General features: G+C 38.4%; 2 protein-coding genes across 5 annotated transcripts in view; one reads left to right on the top strand and one right to left on the bottom strand.

Moving 5' to 3' along the window:
• LOC121510267 (rasGAP-activating-like protein 1) overlaps positions 1-15,954 on the top strand; it is a 39,037-nt gene extending 23,083 nt beyond the window's left edge. The window contains exons 12-21 of one of the 2 annotated variants that reach the window (XM_041788238.1): positions 162-274; positions 889-1,081; positions 1,252-1,389; positions 4,893-5,037; positions 5,667-5,854; positions 8,331-8,468; positions 10,502-10,637; positions 13,323-13,437; positions 13,630-13,706; positions 15,035-15,954. In XM_041788238.1, coding sequence (XP_041644172.1) covers positions 162-274; positions 889-1,081; positions 1,252-1,389; positions 4,893-5,037; positions 5,667-5,854; positions 8,331-8,468; positions 10,502-10,637; positions 13,323-13,437; positions 13,630-13,706; positions 15,035-15,183 — 1,392 coding nt within the window. In that variant the 3' untranslated portion in view covers positions 15,184-15,954. Of the gene's footprint in view, positions 1-161; positions 275-888; positions 1,082-1,251; positions 1,390-4,892; positions 5,038-5,666; positions 5,855-8,330; positions 8,469-10,501; positions 10,638-13,316; positions 13,438-13,629; positions 13,707-15,034 lie in introns of both variants that reach the window. The other variant, XM_041788237.1, reaches the window with a different exon arrangement.
• Positions 15,955-19,186: 3,232 nt separating this feature from the next.
• The window catches only part of dtx1 (deltex 1, E3 ubiquitin ligase), a 92,675-nt gene continuing 83,954 nt past the window's right edge, over positions 19,187-27,907 (bottom strand). For all 3 annotated transcript variants that reach the window (XM_041787779.1, XM_041787782.1, XM_041787780.1), the window contains exons 9-10: positions 25,158-25,247; positions 19,187-24,129 (exon numbers count right to left, since the gene is read on the bottom strand). In XM_041787779.1, the coding sequence (XP_041643713.1) occupies positions 23,905-24,129; positions 25,158-25,247 (315 nt within the window). In that variant the 3' untranslated portion in view covers positions 19,187-23,904. The remainder of the gene's footprint in view (positions 24,130-25,157; positions 25,248-27,907) is intronic.

Genomic DNA, 27,907 nt, shown 5'->3' with positions numbered 1-27,907 from the left:
CTTTGCTGTTGTCCTCTAGACATTTCCTGTTTCTGTTAGTTTCATGTAATTCGATTAAGCTGGGCCTTGTTTTCTTTTTCCACATTCACACGCTGATGTAATACACCCAGCAGCGTATATGTAAATGAGACTTCTCCAACATATGGTGTTGTTTGCTGCAGGCTGTCGGTATGCTGTATCTGCATGAGGTGCTGAAGCCAATCATCAACCGCATCTTTGACGAGAAGAAATACATTGAGCTTGACCCGTGTAAGATCGACCTGAACCGCACCAGGTAAAATAAGAGTGTGCATATAGTCTAAACTAGAAATAATCCACACATGCTTCACTGGTGTTTGTTTTAAAGCTGGTATGACAGGTGGGGGTTTGGGGGTTGTTGATTCACAAATCTACGTGCTAAAACGGTCAAATGGAAAAGCTGTCTCTAGAGATTTCCTCTACACTTCACCCCAGAGAGGAAGACATGAGTGTGAGAAAATGAAAAAAAAAGCTGTATAAAAGGGGGAAGGCTGTTGCCTGGCAACTGCTACGAGCCCCTTGAGATGTCTATCTGTGGCATGGAGGGAGATTCAGGATCCAGCACAGGCTTTGTCTGCTGTAGCTCTGCCTTACATCACCTTATTTGTTTTCTACACTCCCTGCCCATAAATGTGTCCAGACAAGTCGGAGCTTACTGTCTGCATCCATAACAATAATGAAGGACATTAGTGCTGTTATAAGCCACCTTTTTATCGAAATACATGCCAAATTATGTTCAGTCTTAACACGATACATGGAAATCTTTAAACGACTCAGCCTTTCCTTTTTCTTTTTGACGTATTATGAATACTCAGTATTTTTTTGAAACAGAGGTTGACTCATTTGTGTTTTTGTTCTTTCTGTCTGAAGGCGAATTTCGTTTAAGGGTGCAGTGTCGGAGGCGGAGGTGCGGGACAGCAGTGTGGAAATGCTGCAAAGCTACTTGACCAGCATCATTGAATCAATCGTGGGCTCGGTCGATCAGTGTCCTCCTGTTATGAGAGTGGCCTTCAAACAGCTACACAAGAGAGTGGAGGAGCAATTTGCTGAACCTGAGAATGAGGTCAGGATGAAGGAAAATGCAGGAAAGAAACGCATTTTAATGTATCAGTAAAGCATCTCAATTTGTTTTTACATTATATTTAAATGTTTTATATCCAGCTACATCTGCAACAGCACGAGATATAACTCATATTCCAACACTCTCCTGTCAAATCCTCTTCACTTTGACAGGATGTGAAGTATCTCGCCATCAGTGGATTCTTCTTCCTGCGTTTCTTCGCTCCTGCGATCCTCACACCCAAACTGTTCCAGCTGAGGGATCAGCACGCTGATACTCGGACAAGCAGAACGCTGCTACTATTAGCCAAGGTATGCTTCACCACGCTGATACACACACATACACACACACACACATAGACAACACTATGAATAATTTATTCATGTCCAGACATCACACTCAAGGGCTTAAAAAAAACAAACAGTTAAGAGGCGGAGGGACTGGATGCAAGGACACATGCTGTCTGAAAACAGTGAGGAATTTAAATTTGCAAGTGTAAAATAAATAAATATAAAGAAGGAATGCAGCGTTTAATATATTCACTGTATGCACATGCAGTAGTGCTTTTTAGTTCAATGATGATCAATATCAGCAGACGGTAGGCAGCTCCTCGCTTTTTCACCTTGTAAGGCAATTTCCTAAAGCAGATAAATCAGCAATATCTGACCTAAGATTACTTTATGTCGATTTAAACAAGTGTACTGCCTCAGAATTTAATTTCTCAGCTACAAGAACACTATTTTTCTTCTTCCTTTTGTTTATCACTGTGTAAAATTTGTCTTTTTGTTATTATAGCATTGAGTTTGCCTCATCTAAAGCTTTCATATGGAACTGTCAGGTTATGCTGCTTTTGGCACCCCTTGTGGACAGAAAAGCGTCATGTCTTTGCTGATCTTTTTCTGTAAGTGTATTTTCTGAACAAAAAAATCCTCCTGATATTAAGTGCCTAGCATGATCTCAAAATGATTTTTTTTTAAAAGGAGGCGCAGCATGCTGTTAGTCACCTTGTTTGACACCTACCCTGCAGCAGGGGTGACAGGTAAATAAAATAGCTGTGTGGAAATGTTTAAAATGGTGGCCTGGAAGTAAAGTACAAAATTAAAAAGTTTGAAGCTCTTTTTAGATTTTAGAAAACTAATTTACAAAACACTTTAAGAAATGACAAAAATCAAAATTTTACAAAAAAAAAAAAACCCTACAGAACTCCAGTACAAAACAACAATAGTCTGAAACACTATAAGAAAACTTGAAACAAATAAATTTGATACAAAACTGCAAAGTCTGAAACACTTTTACAAAACTTGAAACAAATAAATCTGATACAAAACTGCAAAGTCTGAAACACTTTTACAAAACTTGAAACAAATAAATCTGATACAAAACTGCAAAGTCTGAAACACTTTTATAAAACTTGAAACAAATAAATCTGATACCAAATTGCAAAGTCTGAAACACTTTTATAAAACTTGAAACAAATTTACAAAGTCCGGTACAACATTACAAAGTCTGAAACACTCTTACAGAACTTTAAACAAATTAATCTAGTCTGATACAAAATTTCAATGTTGAATCACTTTTTACAAAAACATTTTTATATTTCAAAAAACAAATTTAAAACCAAAAAAACATTTTACAAAAGATGAAACTAATTATCATTTTACAGTTCAAATTTACAAAACACAAAACACTTTTAAATCTTCTGAAAAAATTTCAAACAACCACATCTTACAGAAAGGATTGTATCAAATACAGGATGTGGCCCAAGTTTCAAGTTTTGTAAGAGTGTATCAGACTTTGTGGTTTTGTATCGGACTTTGGTATGTTTGTTTCAAGTTGAGCAGAAATGTTTAAGACTTTGTAATTTTGTGTTTGACTTTTGACTTTTTTTTTTAAGTTGTTTTTTCATTTGTAAAAGCGTTTTTGTAAATTTGTTTTAAGAAATGTAAAAGTGTTTGAGACTTTGTAATTTGTATTACACTTTTAGGCCACCGTAGTTCAGACCTGCTGCTGATTTTCTTGTTGGCTTTTGTAGGTCATAAATATTGCTCTTTGTGTCTCAAAGGCTGGAGTTTTAAAAAGTTAAGATTGCAATTCCTCAAGATCATACACTACAACTGTCTCAACGGGTGTCTTTTTCATGGCATGATGTCGGTTTGTGTTTGTCATAAAACTATAAATAATAGCCTCTCATATTGTAAGAATTAAAATATGTTTAATATAAAAGGCGAAGCAAGCCAACCCAGTCATCCCTCTACCTAGAGACGCTTTCCAGCTCCTCCCAGGGGATTCAGAGGCATTCCCATACTCTAGGGAGGCATCCTGATCAGTTACCTGAACCACCTTAAATGGCTCCATTCAATACAGTGGCTCTACCCTGAGATCCTTCTGGATGTTTGTGCTTCCCATCCTATCTCTAGCCCAGTGATCCTCTAGAGGAATCTCATTTCAACCACTTGTATCTGTGAACTCTTTTGTCATTACCCAAAGCTTTTACCATAGGTAAGGGATGGAACATGGGTTGACTGGTAAAGCTTTGCCTTCTGGCTCAGCTCCCTCTTCACCACGATTATAGTCCAGTATAATGCCTGCTGATGCCTCATCAATCTGACCATCAATCATAGGTCCATTCTACCCTCACTCATGGACAAGAACCCCTTCACTTGAGGCAAAGGCTCACTCCCAACTCAGAGGGAGCAATAACTGTTTTCTTTCAAAGGACCATGCCCTCAGACTTGTAGGTGTTGACCCTCGTCCCAGCTGCTTTGCACTGTAGGTCACCAGCTGAAGAGGCCAACAGAACCACTTAATCTGCAAAAAAAAAAAAAAAAAAGATTAAATTCTGCAACCTGGAAATCCTTCTTCTGCTGACTGCGTCTTAAGATCCTGTCATTAACATCATGATTCTGAGATTGCAAAAAATGAGTCTAGTAGGATATATAATAAATAAAACAGAGCTCTTAAAACCCTTTTCCATCAGATGATACCCCAGACTGTCTCTAAAGCAAGTATGCTACAGGTTGAAAGGTAGTCACAATATTTGATGTGCCAGTAATTTTTGATACCTTGTGTTATTAAAAGATACAATCTAGGGTGCCTGTTTATCCCAGTAAGTAGAGCAGGGGCCTGTATACAGAGGCTATAGCCCTTGTGGGATTTATTCCTTATCCTGGTGCAGTTTGGTGCAGCTGTTCTGTCAAATAAAAGAATAAATCTTTAAAAATAATCTTTTAAAATATCTGTTTTGTAAGACTGCGGTGTAGGGGAGACACAAATCCATCTAAAACTGCATGCCAACTCCTGCACACCAACTAAATAGTTCAAATATCTTAGCAATGTTTTAGAACTGAAACATGCATAATCGAAAACTACAAAGTACCCATTTTTACTTGTGAAGGACTTGCATTTTCATTGCCGTGGTACTAGCAGTAGAATAACCATAGCCCTGTATATGATAAAAAAGGGGAGTCATGGTCATATGAGGAGAAAAGTGAGTTGCTCTCCCACGTGTGGCCTCTGTAGCTGCTGTCCATGGTGCTGAAGTGCTGTTGCCATGGGTCCTCTACAGAGAGAGAGAACAGGCTATTTTTACCTGTGTATGTATGTGCGTGTTTGTGTTCAAAGCCAAGCTTCAGAGAGGAGCAGGACTTCCTCCTCGCCCTCAGCCAGGTGTGGGCCGGACAAAAGGCCTCACAGCATGCTTGGCCTCAGGGACCCTTTTGATGTCCGACTTTGAGATGTGCAGTCACTCACACTGAGTTCTGTCAGTTTGTGGAGATTTGATGTGAGCTGATGTTTGTTTTTTTATGGTCACCAGGCTTTACAAAGTGTCGGGAACTTGGGCCTTCAGCTGGGTCATGGAAAGGAGCAGTGGATGGCGCCTCTTCATCCCATCATCCTCCGCAGTGTGGCCTCCGTCAAAGACTTCCTGGACAAGCTGATCGACATAGATCATGACATCGGTGAGACTGACATGAGTGAACACACCACTAAACATGTAATCAAGGGAAAAAAAGAGGAGGTCATGCTGCTGAGCTAATCACCCACAGGCCAGCTGCTACGCAGCAGCCCCCAGCTGATATCAGCATTGAATGAAATGATACAGAAGCTCCATGGTTAAAAAATTAATAGCCAGCTGGAGGCGTAGAAAAGAGATGACAGGGTTAATGAGCTGGCGGGGAGCTGGAGTGAAAAACCGCACGCCGCAGTGGTTACCCAACATGTCTTGGTGGCTTTCTTGCCGTCATGTGTGAGTGAGGCTGTTGTTGTGAAACATGGTCCCCCCTCTGCTGTCTCATATTTCTTTCAGCACATCACGCCCACTCTTTTCTCTTAAAGGCTACTTTGACATTTCATGCTCTCTTAGTGGAATTATTAGACAGATTCTGGCGCATGATTGGCCTCTCTGACACTAAAAGGAGAGAAAAAGCTCAGAAAATGGAGCCTTGAACTGTAGCTGAACAATAAATCTAACTTCTTATTTATTATCACAGCACCACCTTGTGACTGTTTGCATGAACAAGCTGTTATACATGCATTATAGTGTTTCTTCACTTTCTCTGTTTAAAACTCTGTCCTCTTCCTCCGGCAGTGTCTGAGGTCCCACAGAGGGCTGTGTTCATGCCCTCAGTCACAGTTAAAGAAGGATATCTCAACAAACACAAAGCAGAGGGACCCCAGCTGCTATCTCGTTTCGCCTTTAAGAAACGATACTTCTGGTTGACCAGTGAGACGCTGTCTTATGCCAAAACCCCTGACTGGCAGGTTGGTAGTGAACAGGTGGGCCAAAACTTCATATTCCAGAGCTAAATGTTATTGTTTAACCACTACACTATCTCATAAGGTTACCAGAAACCCAATTAGCTAGTCTGTCTCTTGTCAGCTGCTGTAGATCTTGCAGCCATAAAAACTCACTTTTGAATGCTTTCTTTCCAGCGACAGAAAATTGTTCCCATTTGGCATCTAGGCTTTGACCTCATCAGTCTTTGCAGATGTGATTACATGCAGAAATTTGAGGAAATTTGACGAGTCTGGCCTGGTTAGAGTCTTCAGGCTGATGCTTGGGTCATGGTCAGGCTAAAGCAGTGGTTTCAAATCTCTTTTTTTTCCTAAGGCACACTTAGGATCAAGCCAAAGTTTCAAGGCACACCAAAACCATATCTAGCCTCTTATATGTTACAGTAAATCAAGTGCGTAGCAGCTGACAGCAAACTAATTCATTCTAAGCATGCAACTGGCAAATCACACTCATACTGCCATATTTAAACTGCTTCTGCCTGGTTATGCTTTGCTGCTTCCTCGGCAAGCCTCTTTTTACAGCCCTCCTCCACCCCAGCTCCTCCTTTATTCTGCCTCTGATTTTTATCATTGTCATAACTGCTAATAAAGAAAAAACTATTTATAACCACACATCATGTGTGTTTCTTAACAAAGTGGTCCTGAATTAACTCAAGTTATTGTGTAGTTATAGTGAATAGGTATGATTGTACATATTCCCACGGCACACCAAGACTTGGCTCAAGTCATGCCAGTGTGCCTTGCCACACCATTTGAGAACCACTGGGCTAAAGTATAAATATAATAGTACAAGTGAAGGGCAGCAGAGGTGTTGTCAGAGCAGAGGGGAAGTCATGCTTACTTCAGTGGTAGAAGCCCTAAAACAAATGGCTTTTAATGGGATTTTCCAACAATTAGGATGGACGAAGTATTACTGAACAAAACCATCATGATGCAGATTTGTAAAAAGTAAAAGGCCAAGCTTTATCAGATCTGTTCTTATGAGCTGAGGAAAGCATCTTTGAAATTGCATGTTTTTTAAGAGAGGTCTGAGACACTTTTACAAAACATGAAACCAGTTTAAATAGTCTGATACAACAGTACAAAGTCTGAAACACTTACAAAACATGAAACAAGTTTAAATAGTCTGGTACAACATTACAAAATCTGAAACACTTTTACAAAACATGAAACAAATTTACAAAGTATGGTACAACATTACAAAGTCTGAAACACTTTTACAAAACATGGAACAAATTTACAAAGTCTGGTACAACATTACAAAGTCTGAAACACTTTTACAAAACTTGAAACAAATTTACAAAGTCTGGTGCAATCCAGAATTTGGTTCAATCCAGTTCAAATTTCTGATTTTTATTTTGTTAGCTGTACTTTTAGGCAGATACTGTTTATAGAAATGAGTAAACCATTAGAATATCAAGGTGGGAGCTGTTTTTTTTTGCAGAAAAAGCTCCATCTGTTTATTGTTGTCATGGAGAGTTTTATCTGTATGGCCTGCTGATGTGTGATTAGTCAATATGGCTACGATGACAAATGTAAACAAAATGAAACCAGAGCATTTAACATAGATAAATTCATGACCCCTGTGTACAGATGCTACATCTCTATGTAGCATCTGTACACCAGGGTGTAGAATGAAGAATCTGTAGTTAAAGACTGATTTTGTTGCAAATAAAATGTATTTATCTTCACACAAAACTCATAAAGATGAGTAGATTTTGAATCAGAGTCATGTGAAAGTGACTCATCCATTGTGAGAAGCTTGGCACGGCCGCTGATGATGAATTCGCCGCTGTGTCTGCCCTTAGAAGGATGTTCATCAGCTCGGCTCATAAAGAGAGGGAACCTTGTAGTCATCCCCAGTCCTCGCTTTATTGTTTCTGTGCTGATCTCCTTGTGAGAACATCATTAGTGATATTACCATGCGATGCCTAACCTCGTGATAATGATCTCCTCTCATTCACCAGCCGCAGACTGAGAGAGGGAGAGCACGAGAGGGGGAGCCACTCTCTCTCCAGCCCTGTAAAAAGCCCCTCTTTGAGCCGCTCTGTGCTTTGTGTAACTGGAATAAAGGCGAGGAGTAATTGAAGGCTGAGGATATTCATGCTAACATTGCAAATCAGATTGCAAACAATGTCCTGCCTCCTTTCCTCCATGTTGGAGCACTCCTCTCGGAGTGAAGCGAGGTCCCGTTGGAAGTGGCTGATTTACACTTTAAAGTGGCCTTTGCTGATCTCATCTTTATTTCCTCTTGCCTCATGCTCTTCCTCTTTATTTAATGTGTGCAAAATATTTCAGAATTAGACACTGCTCTATTAATTTTCCTTGTGATCTAATGTCACTTTTATTTTACTTAAACTTCAGTATACCCCGCTTGTGGCTGCAGCATGATCCATCATTAGCAGCATGTGATTGCTCGTGTTAATTAGAGATGTGGTTTGCTGCTCAATTGTTGCAGGTGCGCTCCTCCATCCCCATTCAGTGTGTGTGCGCGGTGGAGAGGGTGGATGAGAACGCCTTCCAGCAGCAGAACGTGATGCAGGTCATCACCCAGGACAACGATGGACAGCTGCTCACCATGTACATCCAGTGTAAGGTGTGTTATACTGACACCTGCCAGTCAACAACAGAGTGCATGACCTTTGAGTTTTGGCACCAACAACACATTGTTTCCTTTATCCTTTATTTTTGTTGAATTGTTGTTAAATTGTTCTAGAGGTACAAAGATTAAAGACTATTGTTTGTGCTTATAAATATTTTTTTAAAGTGCATAATATTTCATTATTTTGTTTACTTTTCCTCTTCGAGAACCAATGAGCTTGAGGAGTGTATACTTTAAGGAGAATATATTGCAGGAATTTTGATTAATCTTTTTTTTTTTTCTAATTTTATTTTCATTGGCGTCATTAGTATTTACAAAGAGAAAATACATTATCAACATATTTTGCCTGCTTTTACAGACTTAATATACAAAAAATTTAGGTGCCTTCAGTCACAAAAAATAATGAAGAAAAAAAATGAACAAGATAAGGAAAGTAGACAGCTCTACATATAAACACACTTTCCAGACTAAGATAAATTTCCAAGGCTTCCATCATCAAAAGCATCAGTTTTATACATCAAGTGAGTTTTCTTCTCCTTAATTTAAAATTTTCCTTTTTGTGTCCAAAAGAGAGGCACATTCACAATAACAATAATGATAAATGAAGGTAAAGAGTTTTTATAATATAAACAGTAGGACTAAGTACAGATGATATACAGTGCTGAACAAATTTATTAGACCACCTGTCATATTTGTCTCAGAGACCATCCAGCATCATGAAGTGCTTTAATGTGGACTCTTTCATTTTCAGTGAGCTCTCCACGTTTTACCATTTTGAACAGTAATGAGGAATTTCAAACTGAATTCACCTTTTTATACCCAAATTTGAGCCGGCTCACTGGGTTTCTCTGAGAGGTCAGAAATTAATCAAGCATAACATTCAACCACTAAAACATTTTTTTCTGTTCAGGAATGCAAGTAAATAACTATAATTTGACATAATAATCAAATAATAATAATGTGCTTTACTATTTTTTCAGGTTTTTTGTAAATCAGTAAATTTGAAAATTCATGGATAACAATAATAATTGTATTTTAGCATTAAAAATATCATTTGGGTTAAAGAGCTTCTACATATTGGTGTATTAACCATTGCAGAAACATAAAAAATGATTTTGGTAATTACACCAATGCTGTTAATTTAGGGCAGCTGTGGCATAAACCTTACTTTGGGTGGTGGTCTAATAAATTTGTTAAGCACTGTATATATATAAAATAACAACTAAAAAGTCTATTTTTTTCTTCATAGGTACAGGCATTGGTCTACACAGGCTTTAGTTTCTGGTACCAGAGAGAACAACTATGTTCAAGATAACACAGCAAAAACAGTGAACAAGTGGGAGGAATGGTGGTTTTTAAGTTGTGTGTGCAGAGTTAATTTAAATTCAGGTCTTTGGGGTTTGATGTAGTTGATCCACCTTGACCTTTAGCAGGTAAACTCATCTTGTTGCATCTTGAGTGAATATGTGAGTTTTTCCATTCTATATGTCTGATTGATCAGGGGGCTTAAAGTTTTAGCCACTTGCAAGTTCTGGCTTTTTTACTTGCTGCCAGCAGTACCATCATAAGAACCTTGTCCTTAGGGTTTATGTCCTGCGTAACATTACAGAGATATAACACCTCAAATCTAAATGGGACAGTTGTTCTAAGAACTTCTTCTGGGGTCTGATGATTTTTTTTCCCATAGTTGTTTAGGACAGGACAGGACCAAAATAGGAATTTTGATTAATCTTAATCATTTGTGTCTTATGGGATTGCAAATTATTATAATAATCATAGCTTGGATATATGTAGCCCTTTTCACGGGACCCTAGGATGCTAAAACAATGGTAAAACAAATTTGAGCTTGCCTTGATCTTCGTGTGACTTTAAGGAAGCACCAAACTCCTATGAGGACCCAGGTCTATAAAATCAAATCTTACATTATAGTATGGGTAGACAGGCCATAATGTGTGAGAGTTCAACATTGTGGCTACTTTAATGAACCACTAAAATCACATTTTACTGTAATTTTTTTGTCATAATAGAATGTGAATGAGCTGAATCAGTGGCTGTCAGCAATCAGGAAAGTCAGCATCTATAACGAGCGCATGCTGCCCTCTTTCCATCCTGGAGCTCATCGCAACGGCAAGTGGACCTGTTGCCTGCAGGCCGACCGAGCTGGTAACCGTCATTCATTCATTTATTTAGAAAACCCCATCTAAAAAACCTGGGACATCATTTAAAAGGTGACTGAAAACCGAGTGTTCTTGTCTCCAAATCCTTTTTAACCTATGTACAGTTAAATACAGCACAAAGACAACATATTTGTAGTTCAAACAAATGATTTTTTTTCAAAGTAAACACACATTCTGAATTTGATGCCCACAACAAACTCCCAAAAAGTTGGGACAGGGATGAGAAACACATTGTAGAATGTTCAGAAACCCCTGGAACATTCCATGGGTCCGTCAGTAACAGGTGATATAGTACCATGACTGATACAAAAGAAGCACTCATAAAAGGCTCATTTGGTCAAAATTAATAATGCCTCATGGTTTCCATTTTGCAGAAGACTGCAAGAGTTTAGAGCTTCTTCAATCTACAGTATATATTATATCCATGATAATAATAATAACTTTGTTTGTATAAAACTTTAAAAAAACAGTGCTGTGACAAATTTGCAACAACACATAAGAACACAACAGCTAAAAGCAAAACTTCAACAGCGAGAGAACCCAAGAAAGATCGATCCAACAAAATAAACCCAAACACCAAGAACGGGGAAGATCCCAAGAACATGTTATATGAATCAAAGAAACACATTACATAAATCAGAAACACATCACGTGAATCCAGGAGACACTATGAATCTAAGAAAAAGATCATAAAAACCCAAAAGAAGAACCCAGGCAACAGAAGAGCCCAGTTTCATAAAATAAGACCTGAAATGAGACCCTAGGAACAACGACATAACTTAAAAACAGACTCAAGACAACACTCAAAGAGGGGATGAAGGTCGTAAGAGAAGGTAACGTTATAATAGTAAAAAAGTGATGCTATTAATCATAAAATGATAATAATAATAGTTGTAAAAGACTGAGTAAAACAATACAGAGCAATAAAAATGGGCGAAAGATAATAAAAACTCTCAAATGAGAAATGAAGATGAAAAGACTACAGGAATGAAGTTAAAAGATAAGATAAGGGAGTAACAGTTAATAAAAGGCTATAAACGGACATCATAACACAAAAGCAAGTCTTTAAAAATTTGTTTTAAGAAGGGATTTAAAGGAGATGACTGACTGCATTTCATCAAAAGATTCAGAGAATCTAGAAAATCTGCATGAAAGAGTCAAGGCCAAAAACCAACACTGAATGCCTGTATTTAAAAACGGCATCATTCTTTGATGGATATTACAACGTGGGTTCAAGAACACTTCAGAAACTGTTGTCAGATTATACAGACCTGTTGTACAAAGTGAAAGTCATACATCAACAACATCCAGAGGTGCTGCTGTTTTCTCTGTACCTGAGTTGATCTGACTTGGACTCACCTAAAATTAAAAAGTGCCTGTGGTCTGATGAGTCCACATTTCAAATCGTTTTTGGAAATTATGACCAAAGAGTCCTCTGGGCTAAAGAGGAAAAGGGCCGTCCTGACTGTTATCAAAGCTAAGTTCCAAAGCCAGCATCTCTGATGGAAGGGGGGTGTATTAGTACCCATAGTACTGGTAACTTGCACATCTCAATCAATCAATCTTTATTTATATAGCACTTTTCATACAATGCAGTGTAGAACAAAGTGCTTTACACACAACAGCAAATTAAAAGAAAAATACATTAGTCCCTGCCCCCCCATTTTTTTTCCTTTTAATTGTTCATACGTGAAATGAAATAAAATTAAAATATATATGGGGCATTATGAAGTGCAAAATATGACAACAGACCTCCTGCCCTGCTATGCAACTTAAGATGTACATCAGGCTGAAATAGGAAATAATTCTAATTTCAGTACTTCAGCAACTAGTGTCTTCAGTCCTAAGATGTACAAGATAAGGTGATGTATGCAGTAGTAAATATGCTCCTGTCCCAACTATTTTGGAACATGTTGCAGGCATCAAATTCAGAGTGTATGTATATTTCCATTGAACATTAAATATCTCATCTTTGTGCTGTATTCAATCAAATATAGGCTGAAAGGGATCTGCAAACCACTGTATTCTCTGTTTATTCCCATTTTTAAACACTGCCCCAACTTTTTTGCAATTTTGTCTGGATTTTTTCCTAAAGCACAAACTTCCACAGACTTAGAATGATTTGTTTTATCAGCTTACCTTATGTGACAGACTTAGCTCTGATTCAAAATATCAAATATGCTGAATTACAAACAGGAAGTCTCTAAAGGATCAACAATGATGAGCAGCTTAGAGCATGAACAGCGCTCAGACTTACATCTTCGCATTATACCGGTCCACTAACTTGTAGCGGGCTTCAAAGAGCCAGTGAGCTCCTGGTGATCCATATTTAATGACTAAACCCTCAGTTTGTAGCTGCCATGTTTTTGTTGCTCCAGCAGAGAACGAGCTCTGAGAATCATAATGTGATTCTCTCTAAACAATTACTTTCAGCCTCTTTCTGAAGGCTTGATTTCATTGCGCGTACGCTTTCTCCTGAACAATAGAATCAGTTTATTTAGTATTATTTTTCTGAAATTAGTTCCCTGTAGGATGAACTTAATTTAGAGCTTGATTGCCACTTCATTTTGGCTTTCTGCATTTAGAATAAGAAGAGTTATGTTTAACTGTGCAAATTGATTTTCAAATTTAAGACACAGTTGTTAAGTTAAAGTCTGTTTCTTAGTTACAGGCTGCAGTAGGACTCACTCGGCTGTGACTTTGGGTGACTGGAGCGACCCGCTGGATCCTGATGTGGAGACACAGACCATTTTTAAGCAGTTTCTCCAGGGCAGGGACAAACTCAGGTGAGTGGAGTGCTCGCTCTGAGTGCAGTTAATTTCGTAGACACTAGAGGTCTCTGTTACTACACAGGATTACACTGCTCCGTTCCTGCTGTCTCTTCACAGTTATTCAAGTGTTGCTCTATAGAAAACAGAAAACGGCCTTTAGAGAATAGCCAAAGATTATGTAACTAATATGTGTGACTGATTCTGCAGGAAGAAATATCTGGAGTCACCAGAAGCTGATGAGACGACCAGCAATAAAGAAAAGATCAACTTTAACAAACACCCAGGTAAGCTGCAGCTGCTGAATTTTAACGTTATTTTTTGACATGTTAACTTTCTCTTTCCTGTGACTACAGCTGCACAAATTCTTATAATTCATTCATATGACAGATGAAACTCAGAATAATATGCGATACCTTTAATATGTCATATCAGGTCCCCACAACTGGTAATGTGTCTCATTTCTAAATCAAAATCCTGCCCCTATTTGACTAAATTTGATGCCTCTGAGGTCATATCATATCACCTTCAAATTTTTAGAAATTAAGGAGAGCTTAGTTTCAACAAGACAGGTATTTCATATACAGGTCTTACTGTTTTTTTAAAATGTATACATAAAAAGATTAAAATTCTATCAAGGACTCTTTCTCCAGAAATTTGTGCCCATTCATTCTGCAGGGCATTTATGAGGAGATCAAGCTTTGGCTTCGGTTGCCATTCCAGTTCATCCCAAAGGTGCTTGATGGGGTTGAGGTTGGGACTCTGTGTGCACCAGTCAAGCTCTTCTTTACCAAACTCATTAAGCCGTGTCTTTGTAGTCCTTGCTTGTACACTGGGGCACAGTCATGTTGTAATAGAAAAGGGCCTTCCCGTGAACTGTTGCCTCATACAGCTGATCGGCCATGGAAACCCAATCCATGAACACTTCCACTGTCTAATAATACCACTTACAGTTGGCTGTGGAAAATTCAGAAGGAATTAAATGTACAAGCCATCTTGTTGCAAAGGTGGCATACAGTACCAAATACCGAGCTTGAAGTCACTGAGCGCCTCAGAACGACCCATTTTGTACCACAAATGTTTGCAAATGGAGACTGCACGGCTAGGGGTTTGATTTCATACACCTGAGACACCAGGTCTAATTGAAACACCTGTATTCAGTAATTAACAAGTGTGGCCAAATACTTCTGTCATATAGTTTGTGATCAAAGACAGGACTGTAGCAGAGCAACAAGAAGCTTGGCAAATGGAAACAGACAACATTGTTGATCAACATTTGGTGTGTCAGCTTTCTCTGCTAAAGGCTGTAAACTCGTAAGCTCTGGAACTGGAAAAAATCATACTAGAGCTTAAATACTGAGCAAAATCCTAATTTACTATTTCTGAACTTAATTGTCTGTAATGTTATGGGTTATATAATGAAAAATAAGAAATATGAACCTTGTATTTGTATTGAACATGTACATATCTGTGTAAATGGTCATAATTAATCATTCTTGAATATATTTTTGTTTACGTACACTAAAACCAAACATTGGTATTTCTCCAGACAAAACTATTTAAATGTGTACAGTATAGTAATATTTATTTTTTGCATGCACTTTCTGTCTCATAGATGGTGCAAAATGCAATGTTCAGCGGATGAAGTCAGCTCAGAGCGTTGCTGCTCGTGTGTTGGCGGTGATTGCAGATCTGGAGCAGGCTCACGTCACCTTCCAGCGCAGAGAAAAAGAGGACGGCACCAGTGTCATCCTGAATCCTTAGACTCCACAGAGAGACAGAGACTGGGATCCACTAACACCCAGCATCCTGTACAGACACTAGTGAGCATCAGACGCTCACTCTGCGGATTGTCAGGGACTAAAAAGTGGCTACGGGGTGAAACCCCCTCCAGCTTTTTAGTACATTTCCTTGCTGTGAAGAGCAGAGGGAGTTGTGCCACTTTGAATCTTTTTGTATTCGCTGAGTGCCACCGACTTCAGCAGCGCCAGTCAGGGAGAGATTATGATACTTGATGATAAAGGGCGCCGGGGGACGTTTAAGCATGATCTGACTTGATATTTTCTATCTAGATAACAAGCAATCCCCTTGCATGGCCAGAACGCAGTCATTGTGAAATGTGAACAGAAGCTTTTATATCTTGAAATACTGTACAGGACATTTTTATGCAACAAGCTTGTTGTAGTGAAATCTACAGTACCTGAATGTAAGGTGTTTTGATATCGCTTTTATCAATGTTTTGTATTTTAATGAGCCAATTTATCATCATGGTAATAATGTAGCAGTGACATTAGTATTATATGGTAAGTCATACCACCATGAGTTTATGAAAAAGCTGGTGCACATGCTACAGCGTAACGCTGCCTGTACAGTTAGCAAAATGTATATTCTTTTTATTGTTGCTTTGGTCCCTTTATACAAACAATGTGCTTTTGTTTGGTGCTATGGCCAGTCAATTTCAATGTTTGGATCTAATGTGTTTTACATTTTTAATATGTTACTACAGGTGAAACAGCCATTCCTGATGTCATTAAGGTAATATTTCCCTATGAAATGTATTACCAAACAAAAAATAAATAAATTTTATAATATAAATAAGACAAAAGAAGTAAAAACGCTGTCTTGACAAATTTACATTTTCTTATCAGTATGGTGCCACTGCATTTGGCTCTGGAGAGTCAGGACATGTTTGAGGCGCCAAAATACTTCAGAATTTTAAGGTAAAACCTTCAAATCAGTTTTCTCTGGGCATCTCTGAGGCATAAGAACTACACACAGACAAGCTGTAAAGCCATTTTCCAGAAAGCAAAAAGTGTATTTCCTTAAACAGAAGGTCAGTGAGAGTAATGGAGATCAGATGTGTGATATCTCAGATAGCCTTAGCAGTCCGGCCCGCCTCTGGAGCAGTGTAGATTATCATCTGAAACAACAAACCTTTGTTTTTCCTTTAGAAGAAGTCATATAGTATATCTTTCAATAAAGATTCTTCTCACCTTAAATTTAAGTCAGGCATGCTAACCTGGCAGACATGACAATCAATAGTCGACATTAAAACGTTGTAAACTTTATACTCTCTAACTGAGGGCTTTTAATTTAAAGAATAATAGAAAAATACAACTGCTTGTGATTATTTTGCAAATACACCATGATGCTTTGTTCCATGTGGATTGTCACTGTGAACTTTACACAGCTATATTATTCAGTAAACTTTTATTTAAACTTATAATTCCAGTGTCAAGTTTGCACACTTTTGGTGAACTTGTGTAGACTGGTGTGCAGGAATTGTTGGTTATATGCAGCAATTTTTTGTCTCATATTCCTTCGTTGGCTGATTGATATTGTTTGGTAGGGGTGGTTATCATCAAGATAATTTATGATACAGTGCAACATAATTCAATACAAGGGCAATGATGATAATATCACTATCGATTCTGTGATAAAAGATATATAAATACACATATATATCTGTGTGTGTATATATACATATATATGCATATATATGTTCAAAATTTTTATGATAAACAGTTTCAAAACATCAATAGTTTCAAAAGGACTGAAAACAGAATAATTTTTTACAAACCAAAGCTATTTTAATCAAAAACATCTTTACAGATCAAATTCCATACTAACACAGGAGCCTGTTTTTTTAATATCGCCTTAACAACTCCCATCCATTGAACTTGTAAGTCCATGTATAGTTTCTGCCTGTATTTCCTTTGAAAATGCCAGAATTGCCTCCCAGACCTGCTGTTTTGAGGTAAACTGCTGCCCAGCCTCAGAGCTTCCTTTAAGGATGCTCCACAGGTTCTCAACAGGGCTGAGGTCAGGGGATGATGGTGGGCACACTAAGATTTTTTCTCCCTTTATGCCTATAGCAGCCAAGGCCTCAGTGGCATTTTTTTTTTTTGCTGCATGGGATGGTGCATTGTCTTGCATTAAAATGATTTTCCTCTGGAACGGTTCTCCTTTTCATACCATGGCAGGAAAATGGCAGTTAGGAATTCCACATATTTTTCTGAGGTCATTTTGACACCTTCATGCACCTTAAAGGGGCCGACCAACTCACTTCCTATGACTCCAGACTGAAACATCAGTCCACCAACTCATTGCTGACATTGCAGCCTTGTTGGGTCATCCACCAACCATCCAGAACTCCATCCATCTGGACCATCCAGTGTAGCACAGCATTTACAAGTGAATCAAACTGTTTGAAAATTAGTCTTCATATATTTCTGAGCCCACTGCAATTGTTTCTCCTTTACCCCATGTTTTTGATGTTGGCTGTCCAAGTGGGCAGTTAAACTTAAAAGTCTGACCTGTGACTCCTTTCCTGCCTGTCATTCCTCACTCTCTGGCCCTGTTTTATATTTTGCATCTGTAATGCTTTTCGGACATTCAGATACTAAGTGACTGCATTTTAGTGTATGCATTACCATTGCATCTTCAGTGACAACCTGATATCACCGATTGAAATGGCAACGACAAGTAATGAGGGAGTCATAATGTTCTACAAGCTGGCTTTTTTTTTGCAAATGATGAAAGCTGGCTCCAGTTAGAATGCCGGCTTCATTTTTCATATTTTTGTTGTTGATTTAGATATATAGGGCATAATGTTACCAAATTTGGAGCTGTCTGTAGCTGGAGGACTGGTTCTCATTACTAAGCTGAGCCAAAAAGTCAAGATTGCTAAAAAGAGTTGCAATTCCCATCACTCTGAGCGAGGCTGAAAGGACGTAAATAAAATACATTAAGCTCTGCTTTTTGTTTACAAGCAGAATACTGTAGATCACATCAGATGATGGGATGGTCTTTAATACGTGTCAGTACTTGGGGTGTCTACACAACCAAACCAGTTGGGATAAAGGCATCCTGGATCACCTCTATATGCAGTCTGACTTATTGCATATCACACCATTTTACCCATCCAGATTGGATATAAAACCCTTTTAACACATTGTATGAACGGGGTGTCACTCTCCTCGATTTCCTACTCTATCCACTGTCCTGTCCAAATAAAGGCCATAAATAAATCTGAGGGAAAAAACATGCAAGTATGGCCCCACCTATTAAATAATTCTATCACACCAGATGTGACAATACACTGCTGTAATGATATTTTGCCCCACCCCATCGTTTAGAGCCTGACTCAGCACATGCAATAACATCAGTACATTCATGGTATTAAAGGAAATGTTATGTGTCTGACATATCCCAGATCAGTCTGACAGTACAGTAGTTAACTCAATGCCCCTCTGTTCAAATGAATAATTCAGCTAACTACCAAGATAAATCGTCCCACATAAACAATATTTTTAACCATTTGTCCTTATTTAAATACTAATGAAAGCAGTGATGCACAAGAGTCTCCCTGCAGGATCTCTCATTGGGCATGAGAGGAAGCAGGGTTGAAGGTTTGAGTCCCAGAACCAGGAGGAGCCTGACCTCTGAGCTGGAGAGAAGGAGTGTGTGTTGCAGCTGATCTCCGGCAGGCCTCATTAAACTGCTTCCTTCAGTATTCATCAACCACATCTCTTAACGCAGCATCGACATAAGGAAGCCTGTGACAGAAAATGACCATAAAGCAAATTTACAGCTGGTGTGAACTGTTTCAGCCGCACTCCACAGCTCCAGCAAAGCTCATTTATATCCACATAAAAAGGGTGTGGAGCAGAGAGCCGTGTGGGTGGAGGGAAATGGTAGTACTAAATGAAACGGGACATGCTCCAGATTGGGGTGAGAAATGAGAAAGAGCCAAGGTGACAAAAGGTCAAACAAACTACCCTTGTCCAGGGCACATTTATTTTCCACAAGGAACACACAAACATGCAACAAGGTCATCACAATTCAATAAAGACTGATAGATTAAGAAGCCCTTTATAGTTTAATCAATGTCTCTATATCTTGCTTTCTGTTTATTCCAGTCACTCTTTGTGGACCATTTTCAATAGCAATATGTAGACACTGCTTAAATCAAACCACAGAAATCATGATTTGAGAATGTCAATTTAAATGGGCACTTAAAATGCAAAACATTCAGATGTTTTACATGTCAAAACAGTGAGGAGAGCAGCCAAACGCCACCTCGGTCCCCAACTGTGTAAATCAAACCTGAAAGAGGAAAAATACTTTCTATCTATCTGGAGAAAGATGCAAAACCACAGTGCTAAATCCCCAGAGGACCTGGGCGATATTTCTAAATAAGCTATGATGATTTAAGACGCAAAAAACTATGCATTGTCAATAAACCTGCTCACAGTTTGGTTAACATGCACCTCTAGGAGAACATTACTGTATCTTTAAAGGACATGAACCTAAGATTTGCTTACTGGATGCACATCCTGTGCACGTTCACACACTCGCACAGACGAACACATACAAACATACAGTATACCCACAGAAAATGTTAAGGTATCAATTTAAGAGAGAAGTACAGTTTGCAGCTGACGCTATGTGAGAGTACAACTGTAAATACTTCATATGTTAGGAAAAAGTGAATCACTCTTTATCCCACTTTTCATCAAATGGAAAATAGTATGGAATGGATTGTAATAAGAGTAATACAGCAATATAATATTTCTTTTAGAGACAATCATTATTTAAAAAAAAAAGGACATCAAAAATATATGTTTTCTAATACATAGCATGTGGACATCTTCGGGTTGCGGCCCCTTTGAAACCTGGAGGTAGGCACCCCATAAAGAAAACATCCATAGTCATATAAACCAAAATATCAGCCTTGTTGCTACACATAAACCATGTATAATATCTTAAAAATAGTAAATTGCATAAACACCATCTCTCTTTCTTCATCAGACAAATACCAAACCATTTTTATCAATCTTTCCTATATAATTCTGTACACACCTGAAAAGTCTGACCGGCCTGCATCCTTCACACAACAAGGCCGACACATTGAAAGAAAAACTCGAAGAAGCAAACATTTGGATTTCTCTAGTTAATGTCAACATGGAAAAAGTTCCCTGATAGATTGGAAGCATCGTCTTCTGCTGTCCCGTATTATAAAGGGAGTCAAAAAGGTTGTGAAGGAGATGGAACAGGCCAAACAAAGACTGTTTCAACACCTGGGTCTTCATTTAGCATACAAATGTTTTTTTGTTTGCTTAGTTTAGCTTGTATAGGAACCAAAAAATTGACGCTTATTTTGGTGAGAACTAGTTAATCCCTCTGAAACTTTGAAATAAAAAAATGGGAATTTCTCTCTATTGCATAAATTGCTTCTGATTTAGTTGGTAAAGTAGTTGATAGCTGTTTAAAATACTAGGGGTTCTTTCAGAGTTAAGCTAGTTTACAGCTAACATCTTTGGCAGCTAGCTTACAGTGCTAGCTCACTTGAATGTTATTTTATTTCAATGACAAACTTAACCCTTGAGCAGTTTACAGCTCACATCTAAGAAGCCTTAAGATAGTATGCCTGGCAAGGCTTAGACCGAAAATTAATGGAGAATATTACCCATTTTTGTTTATCCAGCTAGCCAGAATTTTCTAGCTAGCTTAAATGTCAGATTTTTTCCCCCAAAATATTTAAATCTTTAGAGGTACACCTAATGTCTAAACCACCTTGCACATTTTTTAAGTTTTAACCCTCAATCTGTCATTTATATTTTAAATAGTTTAAGCTAAAATCCAAGCTAACTAGCATATAGCTTGGTAGCCTAGTGTGTGTCGCTCCCCTCACTTTCTCACTCGCCAGTTTTCATTTCTTTCTATAATTTAGGACTAAAACCCTCAAAAATCTGTCTCAGCTAGTTTACAGCCAAGTAACAAACAGTGGTTAGCTTAGAAGTTAAGACTAGCGTTCATTTTGATAGCTATTTTGAATTTAGTTCATTTTTAACATTTGTAGTTTTAGTCTAGATTTAGTCAACAAAACTTCAAAAGCATTTTAGTCTGGTTTTAGTCCTCACATTCTAGTCTTTTGTGAGATATTACTTACCTTTCGTGAGAGTTTTTGGATTATGTTCATGGATTATGGTCTACAAACATTTTTAGTCACAGTATTAGTAGGCAAAATTAACACTGGTTAAGTGTATGATCAAAAACACAAAACAAATTTTGGGTGAAAGTTGAACAACTTTAAGCTTATATTCAGTTTTCAGGGCTTGGAAAAAATGAATTTAGTGTATTCAATATTGGCATAAGAAGATAACTTCAATCTTTTGCTTCAAAAAGCTAAAACACACACTAAGAAACATTTGTAGCTTGTTTTGACCCAGATGTGCATTTTTTCCACTTTGAGACGGCACAAAGATTGCTCCTTTCCAATGTTCTGGTCAAGTAGAAAAAGACAAATTGCCCATTTGTGTGTGTGTGTGTGTGGGGGGGGGACGGCCATCTTCATGCTGCTAAAGCTCCCCCAACAATAATAAAGACACATTTACTGTTTTTATTGGAGTCCAACTGGGATCAACTACACAGATTCTACATTAAGGTAACGACAGCAGCATACGCTAAGACTACTTGTAATATAAGACGTCCATAACATGTCGTACATATTTCAACAGTCCCTGACACACTGACAAATTCAGCTTTGTCAGATTTTATGTATTCATGTTAACATGTGCCTGTCTATATGTGGGCCAGTATATTTTCATATTTTCTATATAGAAGAGTATAAAAATAAATTAAACTTACACCATCCACTCAAATTGAGCTTGAATTTAAAGGTATATCACATCTGCAAATGTATACTATTTATATTTTTCAAAGCATTGCAAGCCAGTTTAAAAATGTCAACTTAAAAAAGACAGACTTAGCTGCAATGTAAGACGTGTTTCTAAAAATAAGACGACCGATTAAAACTGTTGCACCAGTGTGCACTGGAAGACTATGATTCACTTCAAAATTAAGCTCACAGCTGGGTGCCCATACGCTTAACTTTATATCCACACCCCTCCTCATTAATATTGATCGGATATATTTATAGAGAATTATGCAGCACTGGGTTTATCTTTTATCTCAGAGAAAGAAAACATCACAAGATCAACACCAAGGACCTTCGAAATCTGCAGCTCACAGGCATTAAATCTAAAGGGGAAGAGAGCAGGAGAGGAGAAATATCTCTCAGCTAACACCATATTAGACCAACAATTGCCTGGTTCTTTAAATGAAGCACTCTGCTGCCAAGGAGGAGGAGAGAAGCATCAAGGCCATACATCAGGATCGGCCTTTACATCTCTGTGTGAGCTCGCACTGGGAATAAGATGTTTCACTGCCGGCTATACATGCAGTGGAGCTTGGTGCACTGCCTACAGCAAACAAGCCCACTAGAGACTTGTAGATCGCAGGCGAGCCAGAGCACTGCCCGAGCTGCGTCTCCAGGGATGAGCTGTTGGTGTTTGAAAGAGGGACGTCCATCTGTGAGGAGCGCGTGTTCAGCTTTTCTCCTCAAAGACTTCAAGCCAGCAAATTAATGCATCAGAGCACGCAATCACGCACTAGCCCCTCATGTTTGGTCAGCATGATGGATCGTGCCAATGCTGGGGTTCGCTCCAACGGGGAGAAAATTAATGCAAGCTTTATATTCACAGAGGTCAGCGTCATCAGTGTGTCAACAAAACAAATGAGTGTAACCTTGGAGCGTGGCAAACCTCTGCTTCACAACCTAAATCTTTCACGTCACAACAGCTCGTAACAAGCCTCAAGCTGATGTTTGTTCTGTCTTTTTCTCACCTCCTCTTATAGACAGTTTGCAAGGTCAACCGTACAACATACGTTTATCACCAAACGCTTAATATTTCATGGCCTTTGGCAATCTGCATTCTACTTCATGCATTACAGAAAACACTCCCATCTGACAGAAGAATTCACCTTATGCTATCAGAAGTTGAATTTCCATGGTAATAAATTCATAGTTCAATTAACAGTTTTTTTAAGTTTTACCATTTGTTAAAGGACAGCAAGAAATTTTAAAATGAAAGGGAAAATAAATCACCTATTTGGATTAATTCAGAATGCTGACATTCTCACAAATTTCTCTTCACAATATCTTATCTTTCAACACCTTACTGTATTGTAGAGACTCTCCCAAACATTGAAACATTGCAGCGTTAGTCTGGGCCATGCATTCTAGGGTTTAGCATTTATAAAGATGCCTCTGTATATGTTGGCCCTTTCTTATTTTACTCCAAGTGCAAGTGGGAACAGCTTCTTTTTGATTGATTTTAAACCTGCAGCAACTGACATGATACCAATCTCACTTTTACTAGACATCTTTTTCCCTGTGAAAATTTGGCATGAATGCAGCATGCTCAAGGCATGGATCAGCAGGGGGGAGATGTATAATAATCAAAAAAATTTGATTATAGCCATGTTGTTTACTTGCTTCCACTGCTCTTATTCCACCACTTCAGCAGGGGAGTTTTATTGAAAGATTTTTGGACGCATTTTGGCCCATTATTCAGTGTCCCTGTCTTCTGCGAGACAGCAATGCATGATGGGTTGTGGTTTCTGTGTTTCAGGACAACCTCACTCCTTCAGGTTGTCCTCGCCGACTCCCTGCGCCGAAAGCTCCGTCAGGACATTGTCCAGGTAGTTTGGGTCGGGGTAACCATGGCCAGTAAGGTTGGAGCCAAATTCTGTCTTGTGGTGGATCTCATTCCACACCACTGTGTCCGACTCACCCGTGGTGCTGGACGTGCCGATGGTGAAGATGAGGCGTCGGTCCCAGGCCATGATGAGCAGCTTCAGGACCTCAAGAAAGAGAGAGTAAATGATAAATAGACTTGAACTTGTATACAGCGTTTCTAGTCGTCACACTTACCTGCGGGGGCGCGGGACCCTGTCTGCTCTGACATTGTCAAAATTAGGTGTACATATAAATTCTTTTAAAATCATTATTAGAAACATAATGTATTAAGCCAACCTAAAAGGTGAAAAAATGAATAGAATCCGTTAATCTCTGTGCAAAAAAAGTCAAAATTCTTAGGAATAAAAATCAAAATTTTGAGATTATGAAGTTGTATATTTACAAGAAATCAAACTCAGAATTTCAGATTTTAAAAAGTCAGAAATTCACAGGAAAAAAGGAAATTTCCTCGTTTAAAAAGTCTTCAATTTTGACACAAGAAACTCAAACATTTCACGTTTCTAAATTTTCTTAATTCTTAAAATTATAACTGTAAAGTAAAAAAAAACTACAGAAACTAAACTGGAAACAGTGGCTGGATTTTTGACTTTTTGACTTAACATTACAATGTTTAAAGTAAAAAAAATATGTTTTTTTTCTCATAAATTAAAAACCTTTTTAAACTTGAGAAGTTATTTTTTCAAATAAAAATAACAGATCTTCTGTATTATTTTGTTCTTAAGTGGCTCTAATACACTGCCATAATAATGCATCATTTATATATCATCTTTTTATCAAGAGCAAGTGTATGTGGATGCAGGCCTATTATGTTGGGATTTTATCAGTGAAAATGATAAACTTGATGTTTAATTATTCCAAGCAGGTCATGAGGATCTAGCCTTCCTTGGATATGAGGGGCGACCCTGGGGAAAAAACGTTGGGAACCACTGCTTTAAAGCAACACAAAACACAAACAAACCACAAGCAGGGGAAGTAAAAATCTTAAAATTTTAGAAATACAACCAAAGAATGAGCAGAAAAGATGAAAAGAACCTCTATGTGCTGTGAGGCATGCTGGAATGTTGTATGGTTTTTATTCTTGTAAAGCTTTAGTGTTGGGGCGTTATTATTTTGGATGGCTGTCACAGCTTACCTTCCTGCCTTTGTCGTTGTCAGGCAGGTAGCAGTGTCGTGGGAACCCTCTGGCACTGAACTTCTTCCCAGGGTTGGGGTGTTCGTTGGTCTGGATTAAATGTCAAGAACAAAAGCAAACATTACAACTCCTTCTGTTCCGATTACGACTTAATCGTCCAGCAAATGTCAACGGCACCCACAGGAGAAGCTTTAGTGTTTACGTTGCTTACAATGGCCCTTTGTGTGAATAATCTGACAGATATGCCACTGTAAATATCCAATTATCACTTGACATGCCACTGCTTTTCTGAGTCTGTTGCTATAATCCTCATCCATCCATGGCAACCATCGCTAAAACACTCCCCACAGCCTCCTTAGATTCACCCAGCTTTAATTACCTCTGCCAAGGAGGTTATGTGATGGGCAGGGTTTGTTAGTTTGTTAGTTTGATTATTAGCAACATAACTCAAAAAGTTATGAACGTATTTTGATGAAATTTTCAGGAAGTGTCAGAAATGGCATAAGGAAGAGCTGATTAAATTTTGGGAGTGATCTGGATCATTGCCTGGATCCAAGATTCTGTACTATTGGGAGATAGAGCTAATGGCAGAGGTCTGCGCTCTCCGAGTACTTTTCTAGTTAATGAAAGAAATGTTTTGTTACAGTCTCCTTGTCATGAAAAAAGGCATGGTTAACCCATCTTTTCCCCATTTAGAGTGAAACTCAAATTAAGTAAAAAAACTGCAATCAAAATCCCCTCTTTTGCTTTCTTTGGCTCAATTAAGATCACTAACTGAGCAGAATAAAATGTCACACATTCACTTTTAGTATTTTTCTTTGCATAAAAACAAAAAAAAAAACACAATTAATATCTTTCTCTGTTATCAGAATCAGGAAATCTACTCCTAGGGTGAAATTCTGCCTTTACAGATGCTCTTATACACAACATATGTGTATGTAAGGAATTTTCAAACAGAAATAAACATAGGGATACAGGAATTGTAAATAATAAGAAGAGCAAGAAGTAAAAAAGTGCTGAGTGCTGAAGAAATAAGCTTTGAAAAAAGTTACAAAAGCAGTATTGAACAGGGGAGGTATTGACAAAGTAATGTGTATTAGGCTAAAAGAAATTAATTCTTATTCAGCTCAGTATCAGTATTGCACACTGGCATTATTGAGCCCAATAACATGACGCTGCACATGGATAAAACACAGAGTGTGCTGCAGTAACTCTGAGGAAAAATGGCTTCCCTGTGGAAAAGTAAACAATGAGAATTTTTAATGTAGCATACATTTTCCCCAATGTAGCTAAATGACACGAACAAGTTGGCTCTGTGGCTCTGTGACTGACTGGTGACCAATCCAGGTTGTACCCCGTCTCTCACCCAGTGGCAGCTGGGATAGGCTTCAGCCTCCTGCAACACTAAATGGGATGGAAGACTAAGCACTGTACCCTGACCAACGTTAATGTCATCAGATGTGAATCCATGAGGGCTTGAGATGATGTAAAAAGAGAAGCAATGGGAAACATCATGACAACACGTTGCCATTTTCAGCAAACTATAAAAAGATAAAACAATGTAGGCTAAAGACTGATATTTAGTTTAAACTTTACTGAAAGACACAAACACATTCATGTTTAATTTGATTTAATCTAGCCTGTTTTTAAATTATTAAACGCTGATTCAATATAGACCTTTTACACGTGGAGTCACAGTCTATCCTGGCTGGGCAGCAAAAGGGGCATCTGATTTAATGGACCCCGGTGCTAAATAAATACCCCTGTCCACAAATTCCCTGTGGTAATCTGTATTAGAGATGTTCCAATACCAAATATTCCTTCCCGATACCGATACCAGAGCGTTGGGTATCAGATGATAGTGCTGTTGACTGAAAATATATTAAAATGGATGAAAACACATTCAATACTGAATCTACTGGTGGATTTAATCTTTAGAGTCCCTGAAAAGACACCTAAGTTCCAGGTTTGCTAGAAACTTTCATAAGGGCTACAAGGGGATGGCTCACAGCATCATTGGAACGGCACAACTGCTAGCTTCAAGAGGAAAACAGAAACTTTAAAACCCTTCCAATGCTGGTCAGGAAGGGTTTTAAACAAGACTGGATCAGATCGGTGCATAAACACGTACTCGCGATAACAATACCCGCATTTTCAACAGTTTTGGACAAAATCCAGGTACTCTGATAAAAACTGCCACTATACTATAGCTACATCTGAGCTAACTGCTACACTGGCAGCCACTGTGTAATGGCTTACAGTACAACTAAACCACAACTATTGCTACTGTCTTATTCTCCTAAAGTGTTGCTAAGTGGCATGGTTGGTTCTCAGACCAGGCTAAATCATTTCAGACTGGAATTTTGCATGATGCATCTCAGATGACAGACAAGCAATCTGACCAATCTATCAGCTTTGCAAAGTTACTTAACACTCAAATACTCGCCAGGAATGCACCTTTAAGCCCACACATGTGGAGTTTGAGATTTGGCCATATAGCTAATATATAGTACCAGCATCTCCAGTGGCTAATATGCTTACTATTGACGAGTACCTCATTCAACTCTACATAACAAATAACGAACTATCCATTTAACCAGTATAAAATCAGATCTTCTCTGGTTTTCTGATAATCTTCATTCATTTCATGACCGTGACTTATGTGCTACCTAATTTTATATCCTTGTTGTTCACTGAGTCCAGTCCAAAGGAGACAAAAGAGAGAAAAAGGGGAGCGAGGGGAACAACAG

This window comes from Cheilinus undulatus, linkage group 5 (assembly GCF_018320785.1).
Source record: "Cheilinus undulatus linkage group 5, ASM1832078v1, whole genome shotgun sequence".
In the NCBI taxonomy this organism is placed as follows: Eukaryota; Metazoa; Chordata; class Actinopteri; order Labriformes; family Labridae; genus Cheilinus; species Cheilinus undulatus.
Note: the sequence above shows the minus strand (reverse complement) of the source record. Positions and strands in the feature narration are given on the sequence as shown.